This window comes from Carassius auratus, chromosome 14 (genome assembly GCF_003368295.1).
Source record: "Carassius auratus strain Wakin chromosome 14, ASM336829v1, whole genome shotgun sequence".
Classification (NCBI taxonomy): domain Eukaryota; kingdom Metazoa; phylum Chordata; class Actinopteri; order Cypriniformes; family Cyprinidae; genus Carassius; species Carassius auratus.
This window is the reverse complement of record NC_039256.1, coordinates 3,277,458-3,299,803: the sequence shown is the minus strand read 5'-3', so window position 1 is coordinate 3,299,803 and position 22,346 is coordinate 3,277,458. Positions and strand designations below refer to the sequence as shown.

The 22,346-nt window shown below is 39.7% G+C and overlaps 1 protein-coding gene across 1 annotated transcript in view; it reads left to right on the top strand.

Moving 5' to 3' along the window:
• LOC113113440 (X-linked interleukin-1 receptor accessory protein-like 2) overlaps positions 1-22,346 on the top strand; it is a 188,188-nt gene that overhangs the window by 107,476 nt on the left and 58,366 nt on the right. The window contains exons 4-5 of the mRNA XM_026279625.1: positions 11,608-11,794; positions 12,140-12,293. Of these exons, the coding sequence (XP_026135410.1) occupies positions 11,608-11,794; positions 12,140-12,293 (341 nt within the window). The remainder of the gene's footprint in view (positions 1-11,607; positions 11,795-12,139; positions 12,294-22,346) is intronic.

Genomic DNA, 22,346 nt, shown 5'->3' with positions numbered 1-22,346 from the left:
AAATATCTAGCAATTCTTTGTTTTCTTGTTCAGTCTGTTCCTGTGTTTTGACTCTTGGCTCTTTCATGACTTCTTGCTGCCTGCCCCGACCTCCTGCCAGTGTTTGGATTACTCTGTTGCCTTGCCCTCCTGTAACTGTTTGCTGGTGATTAACCCTTGACTGTGTAAGACTACACTGATACAATAAAGATGCACTTGGATCCAAGTTTGCCTTCACGCCTCCCTGGTTACAGCTACAGAGAAAACGGTTCAATGTTACCTATGTAAACCTAGTTCCAGAGGGAACGAGACGCTGCGTCAAACGCTTTGGGAACGCCTTCAGCGTGACCACTCTCTGAATCATGTGTAATCAAACCAATGGATGGACGCAACGTCACGGATTGGGTGACGTAGTGTCCAGGAAGCTATAAAAGCATGTGCGGTGGAGACAGCGGCCGCTTCTGGTAGAATGAAGTGCACGCAGGGAAGCCTGAAGTATGGAAGGATATATGTAACCCACAGTGTTTCATATATCCTGCATAGCCACACCTGACAGGAAGCCCTTGGAGACCACACACTTCAGGTGAGGGAAGACCAGACATCGCAATGGCATCAATGATCCACCAACTGAGGGTCTGCTTAGTGGCGGGCAGTCCCTTCTTGTAAGGACTATAACAGACAACTGGTCAGACTTCCTCCACATAGCAAATCTATAGACATATGCTCACAATTGAAGCTACATGCAGTTTAGCTTCTGCTGGTCAGGCTTCCGAAAGGGAGGAGGACAGAAAGCCTGGAGTACGATGGACCGTGGTTCTGAGGAGGAAACTTTTGGGACTTACCCTGGCCCAGGTTACAGAACAGCTTTGACCAAGCCAGGCGCAACGTCTAGGAAGGAGGGGGCCACTGGGAAGGCTTGCATATAAGAAGATTGTCTTAAGTGTCAGAACTAAACAGATCTAAAACCTCCTCTACTGGTTCAATTGGATGTTTACAGAGAGCCTCCAGGACCACGGCCAGGTCCCATGGTGGCACACGAGTTCGTACAGGAGGAAATGTGTAACCAGGGGGTTTCTTCCCACAGACCGACCACCAAGAGGGGCATGATAAGCACTCCTACGAGACTGTAAGAACTCCAGCACTCAACTGACGGGGCAGTTAACTGGGTCAAGATGGCGATCTCTACTCCAAGAAGTGAAAAGTACAGTTTCCTCATGGAGGAAGCTCTGGATTGGAGGATGGTCTCAGTTGAGAGACTGGAAGCTACGAGTTGAGCCCCCTCTAGGGCCACACCCACAGCTTCGGGCAGGTTGATTATTTTAATTTCATAATTGTTAGATGCCAAAATTGAAATTTAAACTTTATTTCAATTAATTTCACAGCTCTAGTCTGAGCCCATCATGCACTGCATGATTTTCTGTGAGAGCTGTCGACTGCTCAAAATCTGCAGATGGGCTCTGCCTTTCAGCAACTAGCATCCACTCATCCAGACTGTAAATCAGGCCAAAAGTTGAGTAGTATTTTTAAATCATGTTGATAACACATGCACATTCAGTAATGGGCAGTAATTCTCTGCGTCATGATCACTGCTCCCAAGCTTGTAGATTTGTTGTTCCTGGCTTCAGTCTAATCAGACAAATGACAGAAATATATGCATAATGTGCACCGTACACATACTATTTGTGTACATGGTAATACATACTATTTTCAAAAACAGTAAATAGTGTGTCATTCCAAAATCCCAAAACCTCCACATTCTTGAAGAGAATATTTGAAATGAGAAGCTGAGACGCAGGAATATAAAACAGCTCTAATTCACACCCGAGTACCTAAAGCTGCAGGAAGACCTTGAGGAAACCCACGGCTCAGAAAAGATTTCTCTCTCACGTTGCGGCTGAAGGGCAATTTGTGTAAAACATCTGAACACGGGCAGCTGTGACTGAAAGCACAGGATCTATTTCCTCCAAGGTCCAATTGCTGCAGGATGGTTAATTCACTGTTTCTATTTCAGGCCCTGCAAACAAGTCTGGCAGTGAATAAAACACACAGTGACAAACCACACAGTCTCAGTCTTAGACCCACACAGCTAAACGTGAGCAATCATTATCTCACATACAACATCTGCATGTTAAGACAACAGTGTTCAGTTCTTTCAAATGAGTTCAGGTGTCCCAGACTAACAATGAACAGTATTTCTCAGCACTTGGTAACACGTCAGACTTAGTAGTTCTCTGGGTGGTGTGAACAAAAAATAAATAAATAAATAAAATGAATAAGTTAATAGTAAACTACTGTATTCAAAGAAGTGCTATTATTTACTAGTTTACTAATCAGAGTACAGTAATAGACGTAATGTGTTCGGTAATAGATATTAATTTATCTCTCAATAACGTGAATTTTAAAATTTACTAATACTTTTTTATATTTTTGGGGGAAACACTTTAGATTAGGCAACACTATAGTGTGTATGTGTTTCCTCATTTAATGTGTTATTTTTTTTAAACAACATACCAACAAGCATAAAGATTGTTAAATAAAATGTTACATTGTACTTTGTCACTATGACAGCACAAATTCCCGAGATGGTTTCACTGTCACATGTCATGTATTTTCCAGTTTCACACTCTTTTCCATGTTTTATGGAGACGTCCCATAAAGGCTGAAGACACCGAGATTACACTGATACTTGACAAATAAGTAAAAGAATTGACAAAAAAAAGTTGTTTTGAGTTGAAATATTTCATTAGCTCATCAGACCCAAAGCTTCAGCAAAGAAAAACTAAGCGAATAAACAAATTCATAGCAGATACACATTTAAGGCATAATATACAGTCATACCTTTACTTTATTTGACATTACTTCCTACTGATGTATGAGAAGACAGCATCAGCATCGCGGCTGGAATCAGGAGCCATGTTTCCATAGCATGAGTGAGTGATTGAGCAAAAAGCATCTTAACAGCAGGTGTACACGCAGTGCATACTCTGACTGTACATAGTGGCAGTGTTTGAAAATGCAATTCTCTCTAATTAAATCAAGCCAATTAAGAAGATAATTGGAGACAGCTGGTAAAGCTCAGCCAGGCTTGATTGCCAGCCTTGTTCTTTATTCAGTGATTCACAGTTTAGAAATGTCCTTTCCTCGCATCCTCTCTTTGAAACAAGGCCTCTTGTGATGAAAGGATGAAACTGGAGGACAGAGGAGCTGAAAAAAATGCTTGTCGTATACTTGATAAATACTGAATAATACTAATAAATACTGTTTTTTATTCTTCTTCTTTCTTTTTCTATGATATTGTGATTTTGCCAGGGTCTGTTTATAGCTGAAAGAGAGAGACTGTTTAGTAAATGTGTATCTTCAGAATACAGACGTGGTCAAAGTTTAGAAGTGCACTAGCATAGTTCCCTAGAGCACCACCAACTGGACGGAGCAGCAATGAGCACCTTAATTCCAATGCTAATATGATGACATTTCATTTTAGAAATAATTCATTGTATTAATTTCATTTAAACAGCTGAATATTATTATTATTATTATTAATATTATTCTTTCTCTGCTAATGTCTCCTCTGCTAAAAAGACATACTACCATAACAAAATTAACAATTTATCTAACTCTTGCATGCTTTTTAAAACATTTTCCTCACTTCTTTGTCCTCCTCCACCTCCTGCTTCATCTCTAATATCTGAAGACTTTGCAACGTTTTTCATTAATAAAATTAAACCCATTAGTGCACAATTTTCCACACCACAATCAGTCAAGCTCATATCATCAGTAAACGTACACTAATTTACATCCTTCTCTTCACTCTCTGAGGCAGAAGTCTCAAAACTCATCCTTTCTAATCACCCTACTACTTGCCCGCTTGATCCTATTCTATCTCATCTCCTTCAAGCCATTTCTCCTGCAGTTGTACCTGCACTCACTCACATCATCAACACTTCCCTCCACACTGGTGTTTTCCCCTCATCATTTAGACAGGCACGTATAACTCCACTACTTAAGAAACCCACCCTCAACCCATCTCTTTCAGAGAACTACAGACCAGTTTCCCTTCTTCCTTTTATTGCAAAAACACTTGAACGAGCTGTGTTCAACCAAGTCTCTACATTTCTCACACACAACAATCTCCTTGACAGCAACCAATCTGGCTTCAGAAGTGGACATTCAGCTGAGACGGCCTTGCTCTCAGTTGTTGAAGCTCTAAGACTGGCAAGAGTGGAATCCAAATCTTCAGTACTTATCCTGCTTGATCTGTCCGCTGCTTTTGACACGGTTAACAACCAGATCCTCATATCAACGCTACTGGCAAAGAGCATCTCAGAAACCACACTTCAATGGTTTGAGTCTTACCTATCAGATAGGTCCTTCCAAGTATCTTGGAGAGGTGAGGTGTCCAAGTCTCAACATCTAACTACTGGGGTGCCTCAGGGCTCAGTTCTTGGACCACTTCTCTTCTCTGTCTACATGGCATCATTAGGTTCTGTCATTCAGAAACATGGCTTTTCATACCACTGCTATGCTAATGACACTCAACTCTACCTCTCATTCCATCCTGATGATCCGACGGTAGCTATTCGCATCTCAGCTTGTCTAACAGACATTTCTTCCTGGATGATGAACCATCACCTTCAACTCAACCTTGCCAAGACAGAACTGCTTGTGATTCCAGCAAACCCATCGTTCCATCACAATTCCACCATCAAGTTAGGCACATCAACCATAACTCCTTCAAAAACAGCTAGAAGCCTTGGAGTTATGATTGATGATCAGCTGACTTTCTCAGACCACATTGCTAAAACTGTCCGATCCTGCAGATTTGCTTTATTCAACATCAAGAAGATCAAGCCCTTTCTTTCAGAACATGCTGCACAACTCCTTGTTCAAGCTCTTGTTCTGTGGCTGGACTATTGCAATGCCCTCTTGGCAGGTCTTCCAGCCAATTCTATCAAACCTTTACAATTAATTCAGAACGCGGCAGCAAGATTAATTTTTAATGAGCCAAAAAGAATACACGTTACACCTCTGTTTATCAATTTGCACTGGCTTCCAATAGCTGCTCGCATAAAATTCAAGGCATTGATGTTTGCCTACAAAACTACCACTGGCTCTGCACACATTTACCTAAATTCGTTACTTCAGACTTATGTGCCTCTAGAAGCTTGCGTTCTGCAAGTGAACGTCGCTTGATTGTGCCATCCCAAAGAAACACAGTCACTTTTACAGACTTTTAAATTAAATGTTCCCTTCTGGTGGAATGACCTCCCCAACTCAATCCGAGCAGCTGAGTCCTTAGCCATCTTCAAGAATTGGCTTAAAACATATCTCTTCCATCTTTATTTGACCTCTAACTTTAACACTCACTATTCTAATTCTATTCTTTAAAAAAATCTAACTACCTTTCTAATCTTTTTGTATTCTATTTTTCTTTTCATTTATTATGCAATTATATATATGTGTGTGTGTGTGTGTGTGTAAAGACCTCTAACTAGCTTGCTCTATTCTTTTATTTTTTTTATTCTATCTGTTTTCTTTTTATTTATTATATTAGTTAAAATCCCATGCTACGTGTACTGTGTAACCTAACTGAGACTTGTTATAGCACTTATATATCATTGCTCTTTTTGTTGATTCTGATTGCTTCCACTGTCTTCATCTGTAAATCGCTTTGGATAAAAGCGTCTGCTAAATGAATAAATGTAAATGTAATGTAATGAATATTAGTAAAAGAAGATATGTTAAAATGTTATCAGAAAAAAAACATAAAATACTGTTAATTGAATTTAACACTAACGCTACAGTTGAAAACATACTGGGAACGTCATTAAAGGCTTTGTATTATTCACAGAATTATAGAGCAATGCTACTGTATATAGGCCACTAATAATGATTTCACTTAGGGTACCAAACTGGTCAGAAACAGCCCTGCCTAAAGCTAATAGATATAGACTTACACTAGCAAAATGTCAATTTCAACTACAGTTGTGTTCTTGCTTCTCTGTGGTTCCTGGCCTCCCTATGGCATGTTTACAGTAGATCATATGCCTTTCTTGCCCTATGTTATATAACATAACTCCAAGACGGGTGGCCTAAAGCACCCGAGGGTCTCTGTAGCTGTCATCAGCTCTTATGACAACATCTGGAAACAGGACTGGATATGAAGAAGAAAAAAGTGACTCATTTAATCCCTATGTGTTCTACATATTAAATATTAGTGTGTGTGTGTGTCTGTGTGTGTGTTCAGATTATGTCATTATGTTCATCAGTCTGCGGTGGCTGTAATCAATGCACTCCGCTGACATTTAAATCTCCATGACACAACATGGAAAGAAACGTGAGCTTTAGCCCTGGATAACTGACAGACTATTGATCAGGAATGACTTAAATGTTCTTGATTATGAAAAGGAAGTGAATGACCAGCATAATTGAGCTATTTAAGATGAGAAGGGTGAGAGTGTCTCATTTATTCACTGAAATGATGCACGTGTACTTCTAGCCCTTACATCTCTTGATAATTTGCCTACAGGGACAATAAATGAAAAAGACTTGCATAGCTAAAAGTGACACATTTATTAAAGTACTTTAATGAAGTGATTAGTTAATTAAGCCAGTGAACTCTAGTATATTCTATGACCCTCACATATAATGATAGATTGACAGAATGACAGATTGGTGTTAATATCCATTAATAGATAGAAACCTACATCTCTCTTCCAAAGGTTTATGTGAAGTTGACATGAAATGTCGTGTGGTATGAATCTTCATCTCACATCATTTTAAATCTTGTTTTTCTAATTAATTCATAATTATCATGCCTTGCAGTTCTACTACCATTATTTTTTTTACATAAAATTAAACCTTGTATACCTGTTAACCAGATTTAAAATCCTAATTTTATTGTTTGTGTACTGTACCTGTTTTACAGTCTCATTAAACTGGGTTAATATTAATATGTTAAAATTTATCTACAGAGTATAGAAAGCAGGTATTGTGGTATTGCTAAAAACTTTTTATACATTTGAAAGTGTATTACTATATGAGAGGAACTCAATTCTTATTAAAATCCTCATAGCTAGGAATCATTCAACACCTGAAGAGCTCTGTCTGATGGGCCGCGAAATGTAAAATTGAAAACCATGAATGAATGAATTTGGCAAATCTCTGTATGATGAACTGAACTATATGCATTAATATAATATATTTAGAGAAGTTGGAGATCCCTGTTTTTCAAACCTACAATGAACTGTATTCTGTCAGCTCTCTATAAATCTGTGATCTCTTTTCATGCTTATTGAGAATAGCGACTGCGAGATCTGTGGTTATTGTTCTCTGAATCCTCTTCTTACCAGCAGTTCAACACATCAAGGGCCCATATCACATAAAATCCCTATAAAAGTGTCGATGTGAGTGGAAAGTCACATAAGGTCACAAAATGGGTCCAGACATGCTTTTGTGGGCATTAAATAATGGTGCAAATACCAGTAATCCGACTACCACAGACCTTAGTAAATCACATTGCATGATTGATTTAACAGATAATTAGATTTCTATAATCTCCTTCCATAAATTTAAAACAAAGGTTGTGTGCAATAAGAAATGGGACAGCAAGCTTTGGAGAAGCAGCAAATGTACACCAGAATGGTGGTATTCCTTTGTGAAGGTGGGAGGTCAGTGATGAAGTCAACACCCAAACGTCAAACGTCAAATGAGCAGTTCTTTCCAAATCTCGTAACATCTGCTGTGAAGGCCACCGTTTGCTGTAAACAAGCTGCATGGTCAGATTTTCTCTAAGATGACCTGAACACATGCGATTGTAAATACATTGTGCCCAGGACAAACATCACCCCTCATCTCACTCTGTTGGAGGTTCCTCCATCTGCATTTGTTGGATTACATCCAGAAGGTCTGAAGAGACTACAGTGATTACTAGAGAAGATTCTGGGATCGGATGTTGTGTCGCTCTTATTTGGCCCTGGGTATGACCTCTGGATAAGGCATAATCATTCATTTCCTTAGGCCCTGGGAAATAGGTGACAGAATAACAGAACAGAGAGAGAAAGAAGCCAGCCTGGGTTTAGTCGCTTTGCCCCCTGGGTGTATTCAAGGGTTCTGTTATCAACACACAGAGATCCCTCAAACCAGTCTCTACATTCACGACCAGTAACTCACTGTTCCCCATATTCTATTTCTATTTGAATGGGCTCAGTTTCCTAAAAAGAAAAGCACAGGCAATATATTTAGCAGGACAGCCATAATGCTGGGACAGAATAGCCCCATCTCCAGATCCAGAAGTGCCACCCTCCAGAACAATGGGTAGAGTGGGATATGGATTCTTCAGGGAGGGGCAATGGCAAGACCAAATGGCATGATAAAGCATTCATAGTGACCAGAGTTTGTTGGGAACGACAGGAAAGATGGCAAGAGACCATTCCCCTCATGACACCAACCTGGGTATGAACCCTACACAAAATTACTAACTTAAAAAAAGACAAATTTGCAACATAAGAATTGCTTACAGAGCAGATCTTGACGACAGAAGAACCAGTCCTTAAAATAACAGGCAGTCCCTAAAGACAAATATGTTTGTCTGAAGATATGTGTGCACATATACATTAAACAACGCTACAGTTTGCTACTCACATGTATTAATCACATTTCTGAACTGCCCCACAATTAGGTATGACTGTTTTTGGGCCTTGGACATGTTGGCATGTCTTCACATGTGTGCAGTTACTGAAATACTAATCCCATTACACACTAGAGTCCAGTAGATGTATACCAGAGCGTGTGAGTGAAGCGAAGTGGTATTAGTACCTTAAGAGCGCAGATAGCCTTTCTGAAGATCCACCTCCGCTCGCTCAACCCAGAATGCACTTTGGTTATTTGCTTGTTGGAGATTGAGAATCTGTGAAATAGGCAGCAATAGTAAAGCTGTAAGTTATTGAGTTCAGATATCTTCAGCTTCCCCAGTGCTCTTCCAGCGCTGAGTGAGTGTTTTCTGCCGCCGGATTACTTCCCGGCCACAGAATGAGCCTGCAGCCTGACACTTTGTCCAAGCTAATGTTTCTCAAAGTAAATTCTAAAATCCTGTGAACATCAAGAGACGTTTTAATAGATCACAGTTCCAGCTATACTTCCAGTGTAGAAAGTGTGTTTCTTTCATTAAAGTTAGTACTTAATCCAAGCATTATTAATGTGCATTTGTGTTTTAATGAACCTGTCTTGAATGTTCTACTGCACAACAGCGGCAGCATTCATAATGTTTCCACTGTCTGGATGCAGGTCATGTTATCATTGCAGAAACACAAATACACAGATGATGGCTTTGCTGCTTAATCTAATATATAATTATATTTGTTGAAATAAAAAAAAAATCAATCCAGATATACGTATGTTTGGAGCTGTGTTTCATAAGGCACTAGAGAAGCAGACATTATTAATGGAGATTTTAAAGGTTATTCTGTGAGTTCAGCTCCGGTCCTAATGAAGCACACCTGAAGCAGCTGATCCAGGTCTTCAGGATCATGGCTTCCTGACAGGTGTGTTGGATCTGAGCTCTGCAGGAGTCAGTCTGGATCTGATCTACAACATCAGCCTGGAGGAGCACTTCTGATTCTGTCTGGAAACCGCCTTTCTAATGCTGTGTCAACACACTGCCATCTCTCCTTCATATTCTTCATTTCCACTGCAAATCAGTGTTCAGACAACTTGGACTGCCAGCATTTTTGTGTGGTGAGTGTGTGTGTAATACACGAGTAACTCAGAGGAACACATCAGCCAGAACTGCAGGCTGTGCTCCTCAGTCAACAATCAATGCAGTCCCGTTCAATACAGTTTAAGTCATTACACCGCAGCAGTTAATGAACACCACAGAGCACAATGATACAATCAGTGCTAATAAACACAGTCAGAAGCTGCAGACACATACAGAGCTCTACTGATCAGATGGAGTCTTTGGTTTGTAATATTTGTGATTCATCAGAAGAATGTGCAGAGAGAGAGGCAGCTTTCACTCACTGAAGCACAACTGGACGAGCGAAGCCTCATTAGCGCTCAAACACTAGCCTAATGTCCTGATTAGCAGCTGAAGGGAGGGCAGATGGCGTGATGTGTCAGCTGCACACAGGAAGTGTCGTCTCCTCTCTTCAGGCTGTGGTAACAGCGATCGCTGAAGAACGCTCTGAAGTCAGTGCAATCAGGTGTGGGTCAGCAGGTCTGAGGGACATTGTCCACTCTCAGTGTCATCAGGGACAGGAGGAGACGCGTCGCCCGGACTCTAATAACTGCACTGATCCACATCACACCAGACACATTCACATCAGTCAGCACACACGTGTTTCTCCATAACTAGTAATAGAAGTAATACCTCCACCCACACTGACAGATGCACTGGCCCAGAAACAGCTCAGTTTGGGTTGATTTCTGAAATGTTTTATTTTCACGTTACTGAAGTAATTAATATATATCCATGACTCATGATGGCTGATCGAGGGACTTCCTGTGGAAAAGCTGTCATCTGGGGAAGATGGTTTTACATATCTGAATAATATGCATATATGCGTGTTTAATGAGACGTTTCCTGTGTGTGGGATACGGTTTGTTTCATCTCAGCACAGTATTCTCAGAAAAACTCTCTCTATTTGTGTGCAGATGTATTCTCATTTTTCAGATCCACTGTATTTTTCATCTTTAATTGATTCCCTTTGAACATTATGATATGAGTTATCAGATTCTTTCAGAACAGGATCACACAACACAACTCTCAATTAATCCATTCGGGTGTTGTTATGGGGTAACAGAAGAAGACAAGGACGGAGCAGTGGGGATGTTAATAATTAATAAACTCTTTATATCGAATGTGCCAGTAATTGCTCTGTTTTACCGCCGTGGCCAGGCCTTTCGCTTCTGACGTTACACAGAATGAAAGAAAATCAATGCAGGCAGACCTACAAAAGTGTGGAAACATCTAAAGATTTCTAGAGTCTGAGCTAAATGAGCTGGGAGAATCCAGGTTTATTTCATGTTCACATTCATATCATTGAGTGTTTGCAAACCTAAACAGCCCACAGAAACCTTGTACATAGAGAGAGAGAGAGAGACACAGAGAGAGAGAGACACAGAGAGAGAGAGAGAGAGAGAGAGAGAGACACACACAGAGAGAGAGAGAGACATCTTCAAAGAGATGCTCTACCAAAAGCAACAGAGCTATTGAAGGTGAATGTGGAATATGTGTATAAAGTGTTCACAGAAATATGGAATAAAATAAAAGTAAATGCTAAAGAGTTTATTATTTTTATTTTAATATGTTACTTGAGCTAGTGAGTTTTTGCTGTTGTTTTGCTCAAAAAATTGTCCTACTGTATATTTGCAGCATGTGTATTTTTCCCATCCTCCATCTGTCTTAAACACTGTTTGGTGGTGGATTTCAGTAAACAGTAACTGTTCTGATCGGCTAATGTCACTGCATCTCTGTCCTTCATGAGGGAGGCACTGATGTGCTGCTGCAAAGAAGAAAACCAAAGCTGTTTTGGTTTTTGTAACTAAAGCTCAGCGAGGAGTAATTGTGAGATCTGAAACTAGTGCAGTATTTTCATCATGCCATGATGTCTTATACGTGTGTGTCGACAGAAACTCCACGTACTGTATGAAGGTGTCCATGTCTCTGATGGTGGAGGAGAGCGAGGAGGGACTGTGCTTCAGCAGTCGAATACGTTACCAGGAGAGCGCAGAGATCACCAAGAGCAAGATGATCCGCTGCCCTGACATCGACGACTATCTGGCGCCCTACAAGCAGCCCATCATGACCTGGTACAAGGTACAGAGTTATATCTCCTACAGCGTGTTCCTGGTTTCTGTGTCTACTCCTAGCCATAAACCCAACCTAACAATTCCCTAAAATGGGGAAGGGGAAGGAAGATAGCGATTCTGTCGCAGCCCCAAACCTTAAAGCATCAAGGTTTAGTTCCAGCCAGATCCAACACACTTTGAGCTCAATTCTGCAGGTTTGGACACCTCTGCCTTAAACCATCAAATTTTGACTGGAAGGCTGTTCTAGTACCAACAAACATTTTTTTTATCTTCTAAACAAATCTATCAGCTTTAGGATAATGGGTTTGAAATGAGTGAGAGTAGGATGCTGAAGAGTGGTGTGTTTCCACAGGAGTGTGAGAGGAAAGAGTGGAGGAGCTCCATCATCATCAACACCACCAGTCTCTGGATCCCGGAGGTGCTGGAAGACGACGGAGGAAACTACACCTGTGAACTCAAATACGGCAGCAGAGTTGTGCGACGGACCACAGAGCTCAAAGTCACAGGTACGTGTTCAGACTCTCTCAGATCCAGCGCTGTGAGTGTGGTGCATCGATCAGTGGTGTCATGATCATCAGTGGAAGTGGAGCGTCACCTCCACGTGGCCATAGCAGACAGTCTTCAGCCTCTAGTTTTACCCTCAGACCACAGACCATCTGATGCATTTATACAGAAAAGGTCAAGGTTTGCTCAGTGATTTCATTGGCTAGATTTACACAACATTCAGGAGAAACAAAGTTGCAAAATTTACAATTTACCAAGCTGATAATATGTGTGCATTTCATTTTTGATAGCTAGTATTCAGTATTTTTATCATGACGTCTGTACAGATTTCCGCTAGTTTTACAATCACAACATCCAGACTGCTACGGGTTTATTAGTGTTCATTTTTACACATCTGATGTTGCCAAATAAAGTGTAATTCAGTGTTTCTCAACTCTGGCCCTGAGTTAACCCTGATCAAACTCTCCTGCCAGTAACTTTGGCGTGATCCTGAACCCCGTCATCGGCTCGTTCGGTGAGTTTGACGTGGTGCTGAAGCTGAAGTCTTGAGAAGCTGAGAAAGCTGTACGTTTTTTGCTAACTCCTAGTCCCTGATATGACTTCCCTGGACACTGTAGTCTTGATTATTCAAATGATTATTAGAATTGACATTCAAATTCTAGTTGTGTCTGTAATGTGATCTAGCACTGCTCTTTGTCCCATATGAATATCTAAAAACAGATCAGTAGTGTATGAGCAGCAGTTCTGAATGACTGGTCAGCAGGGTCTGAAGAGCTGCCAGAAACTGTTTTAACTGCCAACCGTGTGCCTCCAGCCCAGACTGAGGGAGATGGAGGAGGGGGTTTGTTTGAAAGCAAGCTCTTTCTAAAGCCTCCAGCCCTTCATCTTCTTCTGTACACACATCCAGGATGAATCCAGCTCTGAGTACAGCAAACAACAGACTGCACAGCTTTACACAACTCACAGTAGTGCAAATCTGCGTCCAAAACGTGTGTCTGGATAATGTGACCTCGCCACTTCTCTTCTAGCATTCCCCTAGGCTCAACTCTTAACACTCAACTCATCTCATGCGCTCTCTCATTACTATACATGATTCGGAAGAGTCGTTTTGTTAGAAACAACAGCACTAGCATATGCTGCCCTAATTAGTTCTTGATCGTGTGTTATTACCATTGTGCAAGACCATGAGAAGCCTATGAAAATGAGCAGACTGTACATGCATGTAACCGTCAACATTTCACTGTGCAATTACCATCTAACAATGAGATTATGATGCATTTATGATTGATTATAGCACAGAAAGATTTTTCACAAACTTCTGATCTGAGAACAGTTCACTTGCATTTGATGCTTACAGAAGGTTTCCCAAGATGCACTGCGTGATCCTACTGGATGTGACTACAGAACAAACTCTTCAAAGTGTTAGTTATTGTGCAACTTCTCCCCAGTCAACCAGAAGGAGGAATAAGTGTGTGTGAACAGTTAGTTTGTGTATCTGTTCACAGTGCTGTCTCCGCTGGGATGCCGTCGTGTCTGTTGTTCACGACACCATTGTCACCGGTCAGGACTCTTTCCGTGTCACATGATAATAGGAGCTGAGACATTTGCTAAGAGCTTTCTTCATAGATGAATGATGGGCCGCTACGAGAGCCTCCTTCCCGCTTGTGTTCTTACAGGGCACGACAGCAGCATAACACACACATTTATCTCAGTGTCATCTGACACATTGCAAGCTTTCTGATCCCCCGCACACATCCTCCTCCTCCTCATCATCCTCGTCGTCACCACGTGTGGGCAGAGATTGTCATGCACCGTTATTGTTTTGCTCAAGTGCCGAAGGCAGATGATTTGTCTCTCTCAGATGCTGAAGGGGCTCTAAAACTCAAAAATATATCAAGAGATAACAACGTAATTCAGTTAACCCCGCACTGAAATCTCAAAAGGTTTGGCAAAAGAAAAATGTTTTGAAAGGAAAATCTTCACAGCAGATTACAGATATCACTGCTCTCAAGCTCTGAAAATGACTAATAATAATAAAAATAATAATAATAATAATAATAATAATAGATTCCATATACTGGTGCTAAAGTCATGTGACTGATACAGATCTCAAAAACACCAGAGGTTTGGCTCAAGTTTTAGGAGAGTTTATTAAATGCACTCCATTAATTAACATTAATTAAACTCTAACTCTTTACGGGAAGGTTTCATTTCCCAACATTAGTTAATGCGATAGCTGACCTGAAACAATAGTTTCACAGCATGTTGGGTAATATTTATTTCTAGTCTATTTTTTTATGATTTAAAGTTAATGTTTTGTGCACAAAAATTATAATAATATAAATGTATAAACTAAATGCATAAATATATAATAAAATATATAATATAATATAAATATAAATATATATAATATAAATAAACAATAAATATATAAATATAAAATATTAAATGTTTTTAATGTATTAGCACTGCATTGAATATTTCATTGACAGCATACAAGACAAACATTTATGCACTATAATACTTTTAATTAAAGATTGTATTAATGCGTTGATTCAATTAATTAATTATGAAGAAAAATAACACGTTAAAATTATTAGTGTGTTTGCCGCACTTGCCCCAGACCTGTGGATCCGTTTCATTCAGTCGACTGATGACTAATAGACAGAGCAACAGCTGACTGTGTGATGGAGCCTAGAGAATATCCCTAAAGTTCAAGATATGAGGCAAAATCCCCCTGTTTGAGATTGTGTCTCATATTTACATCACATAGTTAATAAATATCACACGAGCTGTAGGCTAAGTGCAGTATCACATGAGTGCAAATACTCATCTTAAACAACTGTTCATTAAAAAGTTAATATTGTGTAATATTGTGTAATAAAATATCTAGGCAACCAAAATATAAAGAAAAATCAGAACTGTTCATCTCCGAGCAACCCACACCGGCATTTCAGTTCTTAGTCCATGTTGTTGAACCATTGGCCATAGTTGCGTTGGCTTTGAAGCAGTGCAGCACAGATCGATCGGTATCATTTCAGTGATGAAATCATTTAATATTTTCACAGTAATAATAATAAAATGAAGGAAAAAATTATTAAAGTTATAGTTTACCCAACCAAAAATGATAATTCATCATTCACTGACATGGTCCAAAAGAGTGTATGTAATAAATTTTATCGAACAAAAAAAAATTCTTGCTGAACCTATACTTTTTGTAATCTCTGTTTGATGCTTTGCACAAAAATTAATTTAAATGATCTTTTCAGAGCAATTTCTTCACATTCGATTAATTAATCACCACATCATGTAATTAATTCGATTACAAATTCTAATCGCGTACCAGCCCTACTTTTTATATGTTAGTTTGATGCTAAGAAGCTTGACGAAGCATCATGATGAGCAAAGAAAGAAGCTGTCGTGAGGTTTGGAGTTGAACTTGTTGATTGTGGGATCTCTTAGAGAGTGATGTGTAGATGAGCATCAGTAAACTCAGGCGGATGAGCTGAATTATCCTGATTAAACATGGATTGGGGTGAGATCTACTCAGACACAGCTTGCGGTGAGAGGATGAGCGTCAAATAGTGCCATTATCATGCTGTATCACTCGAGCAAGATCTTTAAATAGAGCAACAGTCATGAAGTGACGGCGTGACCGACATCCACCGCAGACGAGACTCTCAGTGTTACAAACACTCTGCTTAATGTGGTTCATGTGCAAAGACATCTATAGATAAGCTTGTAGCTTGGTTTCCTCAAAGTATAAACACTGGTGTTGTGTTGAGGAAACAGCAGTGATTTTTTTTACTTCACACTGTCTACTGTCTGAAGGGAAGAGGATGAATGTATTCCTGTTGAGACCACACAAATCAACCAACCAAAGGTACTGGATTTTAACTGTAGTCTCAGAGAATTTGTAATGGCTTAACCACTTTTAATGAGAATTGGTACTGGTTTGAATGGAAACTGAAACCATCCCTGTGAGTCTCTACTAATAATTGGTCTCCTTCGATTGGTGTTTGTTAAAACCACTAAATCCTTATGGAATATGTCCCAAAACACACTCCAGCTATTGGTTTTAATGGTTTTTGTAGTGGGAACCATTATAACGTCTGTGATGGTTTCTATCGTGTGAAACAATAGAAGAGGAAGTACTGTGTTATAGATTGAAATCTTCTGCAGAAGCTCCAGCTGGCATAAGCCGAGAGGTTCTCAGCACATCGGTTCCTCATAACTAGCGATGCTAACGTATGGCTCCACAAGACTAAGAGTTGCTCAACCATGCCCATACGCTATGTGGAAAATAATGTGTTTTTTTAACCTTAAACTGCATAAACGCATTTCATTACAGAAAATACACCAAACAATGTTCTTTTTAAGCAACACCTGACCCCTTTATATCGTTTTCATTCATTTTTCATTTTGTTATTTACTTGAACTCTTTGAGGTGGCATTACTTTTCTAGTTGGAAAATCAAGGAGGGAAATGTTCATTCCACAAAAGAAAGAGAGAGAGAAAAAAAGTAGACACAGAATCTGTATCAAACCCTCATGAGTATTATACAATAAGACACATTTGATAAACAACACAGCCAGCGCAAAACGAGTGTGCAGGAATGTAAACAGTCCAAGAACTTCATATACAATGTCTGAATCAGTCTCACCGGGCCATGTCAACGAATGAATGTCCAAGAGCAGTTCCAATAAAACAACCGAAACCGTTCAAATCCTCCCTGGTGAGTAATCCAAAATGTGAAAAGTGAGGCAGCAGTATACTCCAATAACAGTTCAGTCAATCTGAGCAAAAATGAGCAGAGCGAGCACAAACGCTGTTAAACGCTGGTAAGCTGGCTAATAATAATAACTTCTGTGTTATGATCACGTGACCACCATGACACACGGTGGCATGCAGGATCTCGTGAGACAACTTCATCTGGGAATAACACAGAAATACACACACAGAGCCAATAATACAGAAGGTGGAGCGATAATTATAATAAATCATCAATAATGCATGAATATTAATCAAAAACAATGAAAATAAATGTGGCATTGCTACAGTAATCCAGTAATTCCTGTGGGTGCAGTGTGATCTGTTCAGCTGGATGTTTGAGTCTTTCACCCCACTCCCTCTATGAGCTAGAATCTATTTTGTTTAGTGTGCAAGAACTGTATTACAGTTAATGTACTGTATCACAAATCAGAGTACAATAAAAACAGAGCAAGATACTAGCCTTCATTTAACTTAACAGATGGGAAAATATCTACAAAATGTCTAGATAAGTATCCACATAATCAAATGCAGTGTGGTTGAATCTACAGACACAGGCGGACCGTGGATCAAATAGCCAGGGCTAAGATGATGGGAATCCTGTAGATTAATAACATTCCATTGGTGCTACAACAAACCCCACCTAGTGTTACAAATAGCCTGCCAACTCTGGACAGGGACGTCATTTACACAATCATTCACAGAAGGTTAATTTTAAACGATATGTCGTAATCCTTAGTTTAAAGAGAGAGTTTCCCTGACCTAGTAGTGAATTCCAGCGTCAGTATCTGTGAATGCAATGATGAGTGAGAACAGAACTTATTTACTGCAGGTGTCGACTGATGATGGGCTAGATCTACGATTAATGAATGACGAGACTTCCCAGTAGAACTTAAGCGCTCCCATTTCTATTTATCTGTGTGACATTAGTGTAGGAGGCTGTGTTTGACCATGTTAGTCCATCTCAACAGATAGTTTGCTCTGTCGGTCAGTATTATTTGTTTTGTAGATATTTCCACACGCAGCAGATGATAGAGTGTGTGCTAACAGTCAGACAATCAATACACATTAGAGCTAATGCTCAAGCCTGTCACAATGATTTACTTCTGATTTATGAATAACCACTCAAGGAACAAACTTGATCTCGGTAAATAAACACAGACAAATGAGGCACACACACTATTTTGCGGTTGACGTGTGATTAGGTGAATTCTGACCAATAAATGAACCAGGTTTTCATGGATAAAGCACTCATAAGGCATTCATTAAACATCAGTTAAAAAACATTTTCTTCCCTGCATGCCCTAAAGTCAGTTCAGAAAGGAACCACTTTTGGTTTATTGAACACAGTTTATCTTTGGCGATATGGTTCCTTATGGGGGTTCTTGCTCCCAAAATAATTGAACATTCAAAAGCTGTAAACATTAACCCCCGGGACATTCTTTGCACTCCTCCGCACCGTCAACATCAAATGCGTGGGAAATCTTTTTTTTTTTTTTTCTGAATGACGAATTTAAACCCTTTATGTCAGTTTAACAATTGATAATTAAGTAAATTTGAAAATTAAACAGTTTAAGTTGATTAAGCACAATACAATTGTGTTTTGGCTGAAAACTAAATATATTTGTGTGGTTTTAACAAAAAATATCTGTGTAAAACGAACAGTGCCACAAAACCTTTATTTTTTTTGAGTGTACGTCCAATCAAAATGCTCGGTAGCAGTTTAAATAGCTTTCCTATCTGCCTGTCAGAGTATATATATCTGCATACCTCTGCTCACACTGCTCGTGCAGACAGAATACATCATTAGTGCATTTACACACGCTGTGCAGACAGAGATAGAATGACAGACAAACATCAACAACCCAGTCTTCCTTCCCTGGTATTGTAATATTTTTAAAGTTTTCTCGCTGGTTAATGACACATGATGTAGCCCAACGGTTCCCAATTCCAGTGCTCGTGCACATATTTAGCATGTCTGGCTAGTTAACACTCCCGATTCAGATGACCAACTCGAGCTACGTGAATGAACTGTGTTCCTATCGATATGATCCCTACCCCGTGTTCATTGCTCCCTACTCCCTGAGCAGGGGTCGCGAGAAAGAATCATTCAATTCACCAAATCGAACTGAATCGTTTTAAATGGAACAATTCAGTTCAAAGTCCTTAGAAGGCTACAGAGGGGAAACCTGAGAAAGACAGGCCACAGAAAGTTAAGCTGCAGATAGTAAAACATAGAGGTTGTTAAGAGTAATATGAATAGGTATTACACCTCCACCAGTAAATGCATTTAAATGACCTTGAGGACAACTTGATAATATTTGCTGAGCCTTGAAATGGTTTTTGGTTCAGGTCTAATAGCAGTAAAGGCCCTCCCCAATCCTAAAGGAATGACCAGTGTATTGAAGAGGTGACAAACCTCAGCTTTCCAAAACAGTGGCTAAATGAGAAGCAAATGCACAGATGGGACAAAAAACTTGGATAATCGGGGTTATGATATCTAGCATAAAACTGAATGCCTGCTAACGGTTTCCGAATGGAAGATAACTTTACATTTTGATTTTCATAGTTGTAAACATTAAAACAAACAAATGGTTGAAATTAGAATAGGAAAAAATGGTTTCCAATACGATAGACAAAACATCACGAACAAAGACCAAGAAGACTTATAAGCTTTCAAAGTAAAAGGAGCAACACCTTTAGCAATATAATGTCTGGTTGAATTTAGAAGATCATTAAAGGAAACATTTAATACAGCTGTATTTCGGAAAGGTTTGGGCAGGAAGTTGGATCCTGCTTGGCTGATGGACATAGACATCTGAAAGCCTGAAAAAACGAAAATGAGAAAGTGATCAGCTACCATATTACTGTGACCGGGATTATAAATGACTTTAAAGATAGGATTGCCCGATAGGATAGATTTCGTAAAGAGCCGACTAAATGGAAACTGAAGCTAGGTTACAAAAATATTTCGGCCAGGTTTCAGCTAACAACTGCCCTTGACAAAATAAAATAAAATAGAGGTGAGTGGCGTCTGGGAAAAGTTCTGATTAATTAGACAAATCTGAAAAATGAAAGGAAGCTTAGAGAAATCCAGCAGGATCCATCACAGTGCTTCTTAGAGATGGTTAAAATGTTTGGACTACTCCGGCATATAAAGGTAAGTCTGACTGCGATGTAGAATTTTGAATTCTATTTAATTCTGAAGAGAGCCCAATCAAAACAATGAATTGGTATGATTTTGAAAGTGTCCGTGATATCTGCTTTAGCTACTCAAATATTTTGGCCAGCTAGCTTGATTAACTGAACTACATTATCGACCTAAGCATAATGCAGATAAAAAGTTTCTGAGGGGATACATTCATGGGGAGAGGGCAAATAAAATATTAGCCATTTTCTTCAAGAATATTTGCGAGGGGCAATTTAACCTGAAATTGACTAAAGGGAGGAGAGTTGAGAGGACAGAGTACATAAACTTTATTGACTTTTTTCTTGAGCAAAGCGAAGACCACAACTGGATCAGTGAGAGCAGATTGTAATTTATTTTTTGCTACAAAAGAAGTAGAGAGAGGGGAAAGGACTACCTGAAACACTTGGGAAAGACCAGTAATTAGGAAATCAATTAAAGACGGATCAGGATGAGAAGAGATAGGAAAAGAGTAATGGGACATTAATAGGAGTAGAGGGGTGAACACTTTTTTTCAGAGTAGGGACCTTCACGGGATGAGGCTTGAAATGCCATGGGCAAGCCCATGCTAAAGAAGCTACAGACAAGAGCAAATTTACATTGAGGGAAGGAACACACAGATTCGTTAAAATGTTCACATGAAACAGTAGTGAATAGTGAATTCCCCTCCTCTGACAAAATCCATAGAAGGCGGTGAGGAACGCTGCTTCTAGAAGCAAGTTTGAGTGCGGAGTGAACAGACCTGATCTTAATTTATCTATCATCATATGCACCTGCGCGAGAGAGATCTGTAGTAGAATTGCAGGGCTTTCCTTTTTTAATCCATTGAGGAGAAGGCATATTGAGGCTTTGAGAGGAGGGATCTAAACATCTAATGTGAAATTGGATGCCTGATATCAATATCTTGATGGTGGAAGGCTTAAGTTTCCTGGATTCGAAGCAGTGCGTAATGAAAGCACATATAATTGGTATGTTAACTGGAAGTTTAGGCACCGAGAATGCGTTGCAGAAATCTGAAAAGACGACCACGCCGAGTCGTAGGTTTTAAGTGTCGTTTTTGCTAGCCCTGCTCTCATATAGAGTGCGGCTGAATTAAGGTATTTTTTTCAACAATGTTTTCATTCTAGGACTGTTTGACTGAAGTTCGGGTAGCCCAGTCGTGAAGAAGCAGCTCCCGGACACAGGCGTCTGAATTCCTGGAAATTAAATCGAGACAAAGAGTCAGCTATTTTATTATCCAGCCAAGGTATATGTGTAGCTTTAATAGTAAAGTTGTTCATGATTGAGATCCAGGTTAAACGCCTGATAAAGCGGTTAATGAAAGGCACAGAGTAGCGACCCTTGTAAAGGATATTGACTGCGGCTTAGTTATCACAAAACACAAGGATGTTTTTCTAGACCATTGATCTGCCCATAATAAGCAAGCAATCACTATAGGATATAGTTTCAAACGTCCTGTGGACTGAATAGAGGGAGCCAGTTCCTTAAGTTCTTTTGGCCATCTTTCTGCAAACCAATGATTGTTAAAAATCCCCCCGATCCAGACGGAAGGAGCTGTGTCGGTGAAGAACTGCAATTTAACTGAGTTTCAATATCTTCTTAGTAGAAGAAGGAAATTCCGTTCCATACCGTTAAAATACCGTTGTCGCATAATTTTGACCAGAGTTTTAAATCGGACCTGCATCCTTTGTCTAATGTAACTGTGTCATCCATACTCTCGACTGTTTTAGACAGATCTAGAAGTCTGGAAATGAAGGAACGACCTTGGGGAATAATCCTCATGGTAAAATTGAGATGGACCAACAGGGAAAGAAGATCCCTTTTTGTTAGGGTAGGTAAACGGGAATAAGTTCTAATGAACCCTCTAATCCTTTTTAGTTTGTCTAGCGGAAGAGACGCTTGCATTTTTACTGAATCTAGTGTGATGCCCAGGAAATCGAGTACATGAAAAGGGCCTTTTGTTTTTTCCTCTGCAAGAGGAATGTCGAATTTGTCGAATGCTTTGACCTGGGAATTGATGCTGCGCGATGGGTTGGCATCTGGAAAGTCTATAAGCAGGAAGTCATCCAGCAGGTGAAGAACGAATGGTAATTTGAAA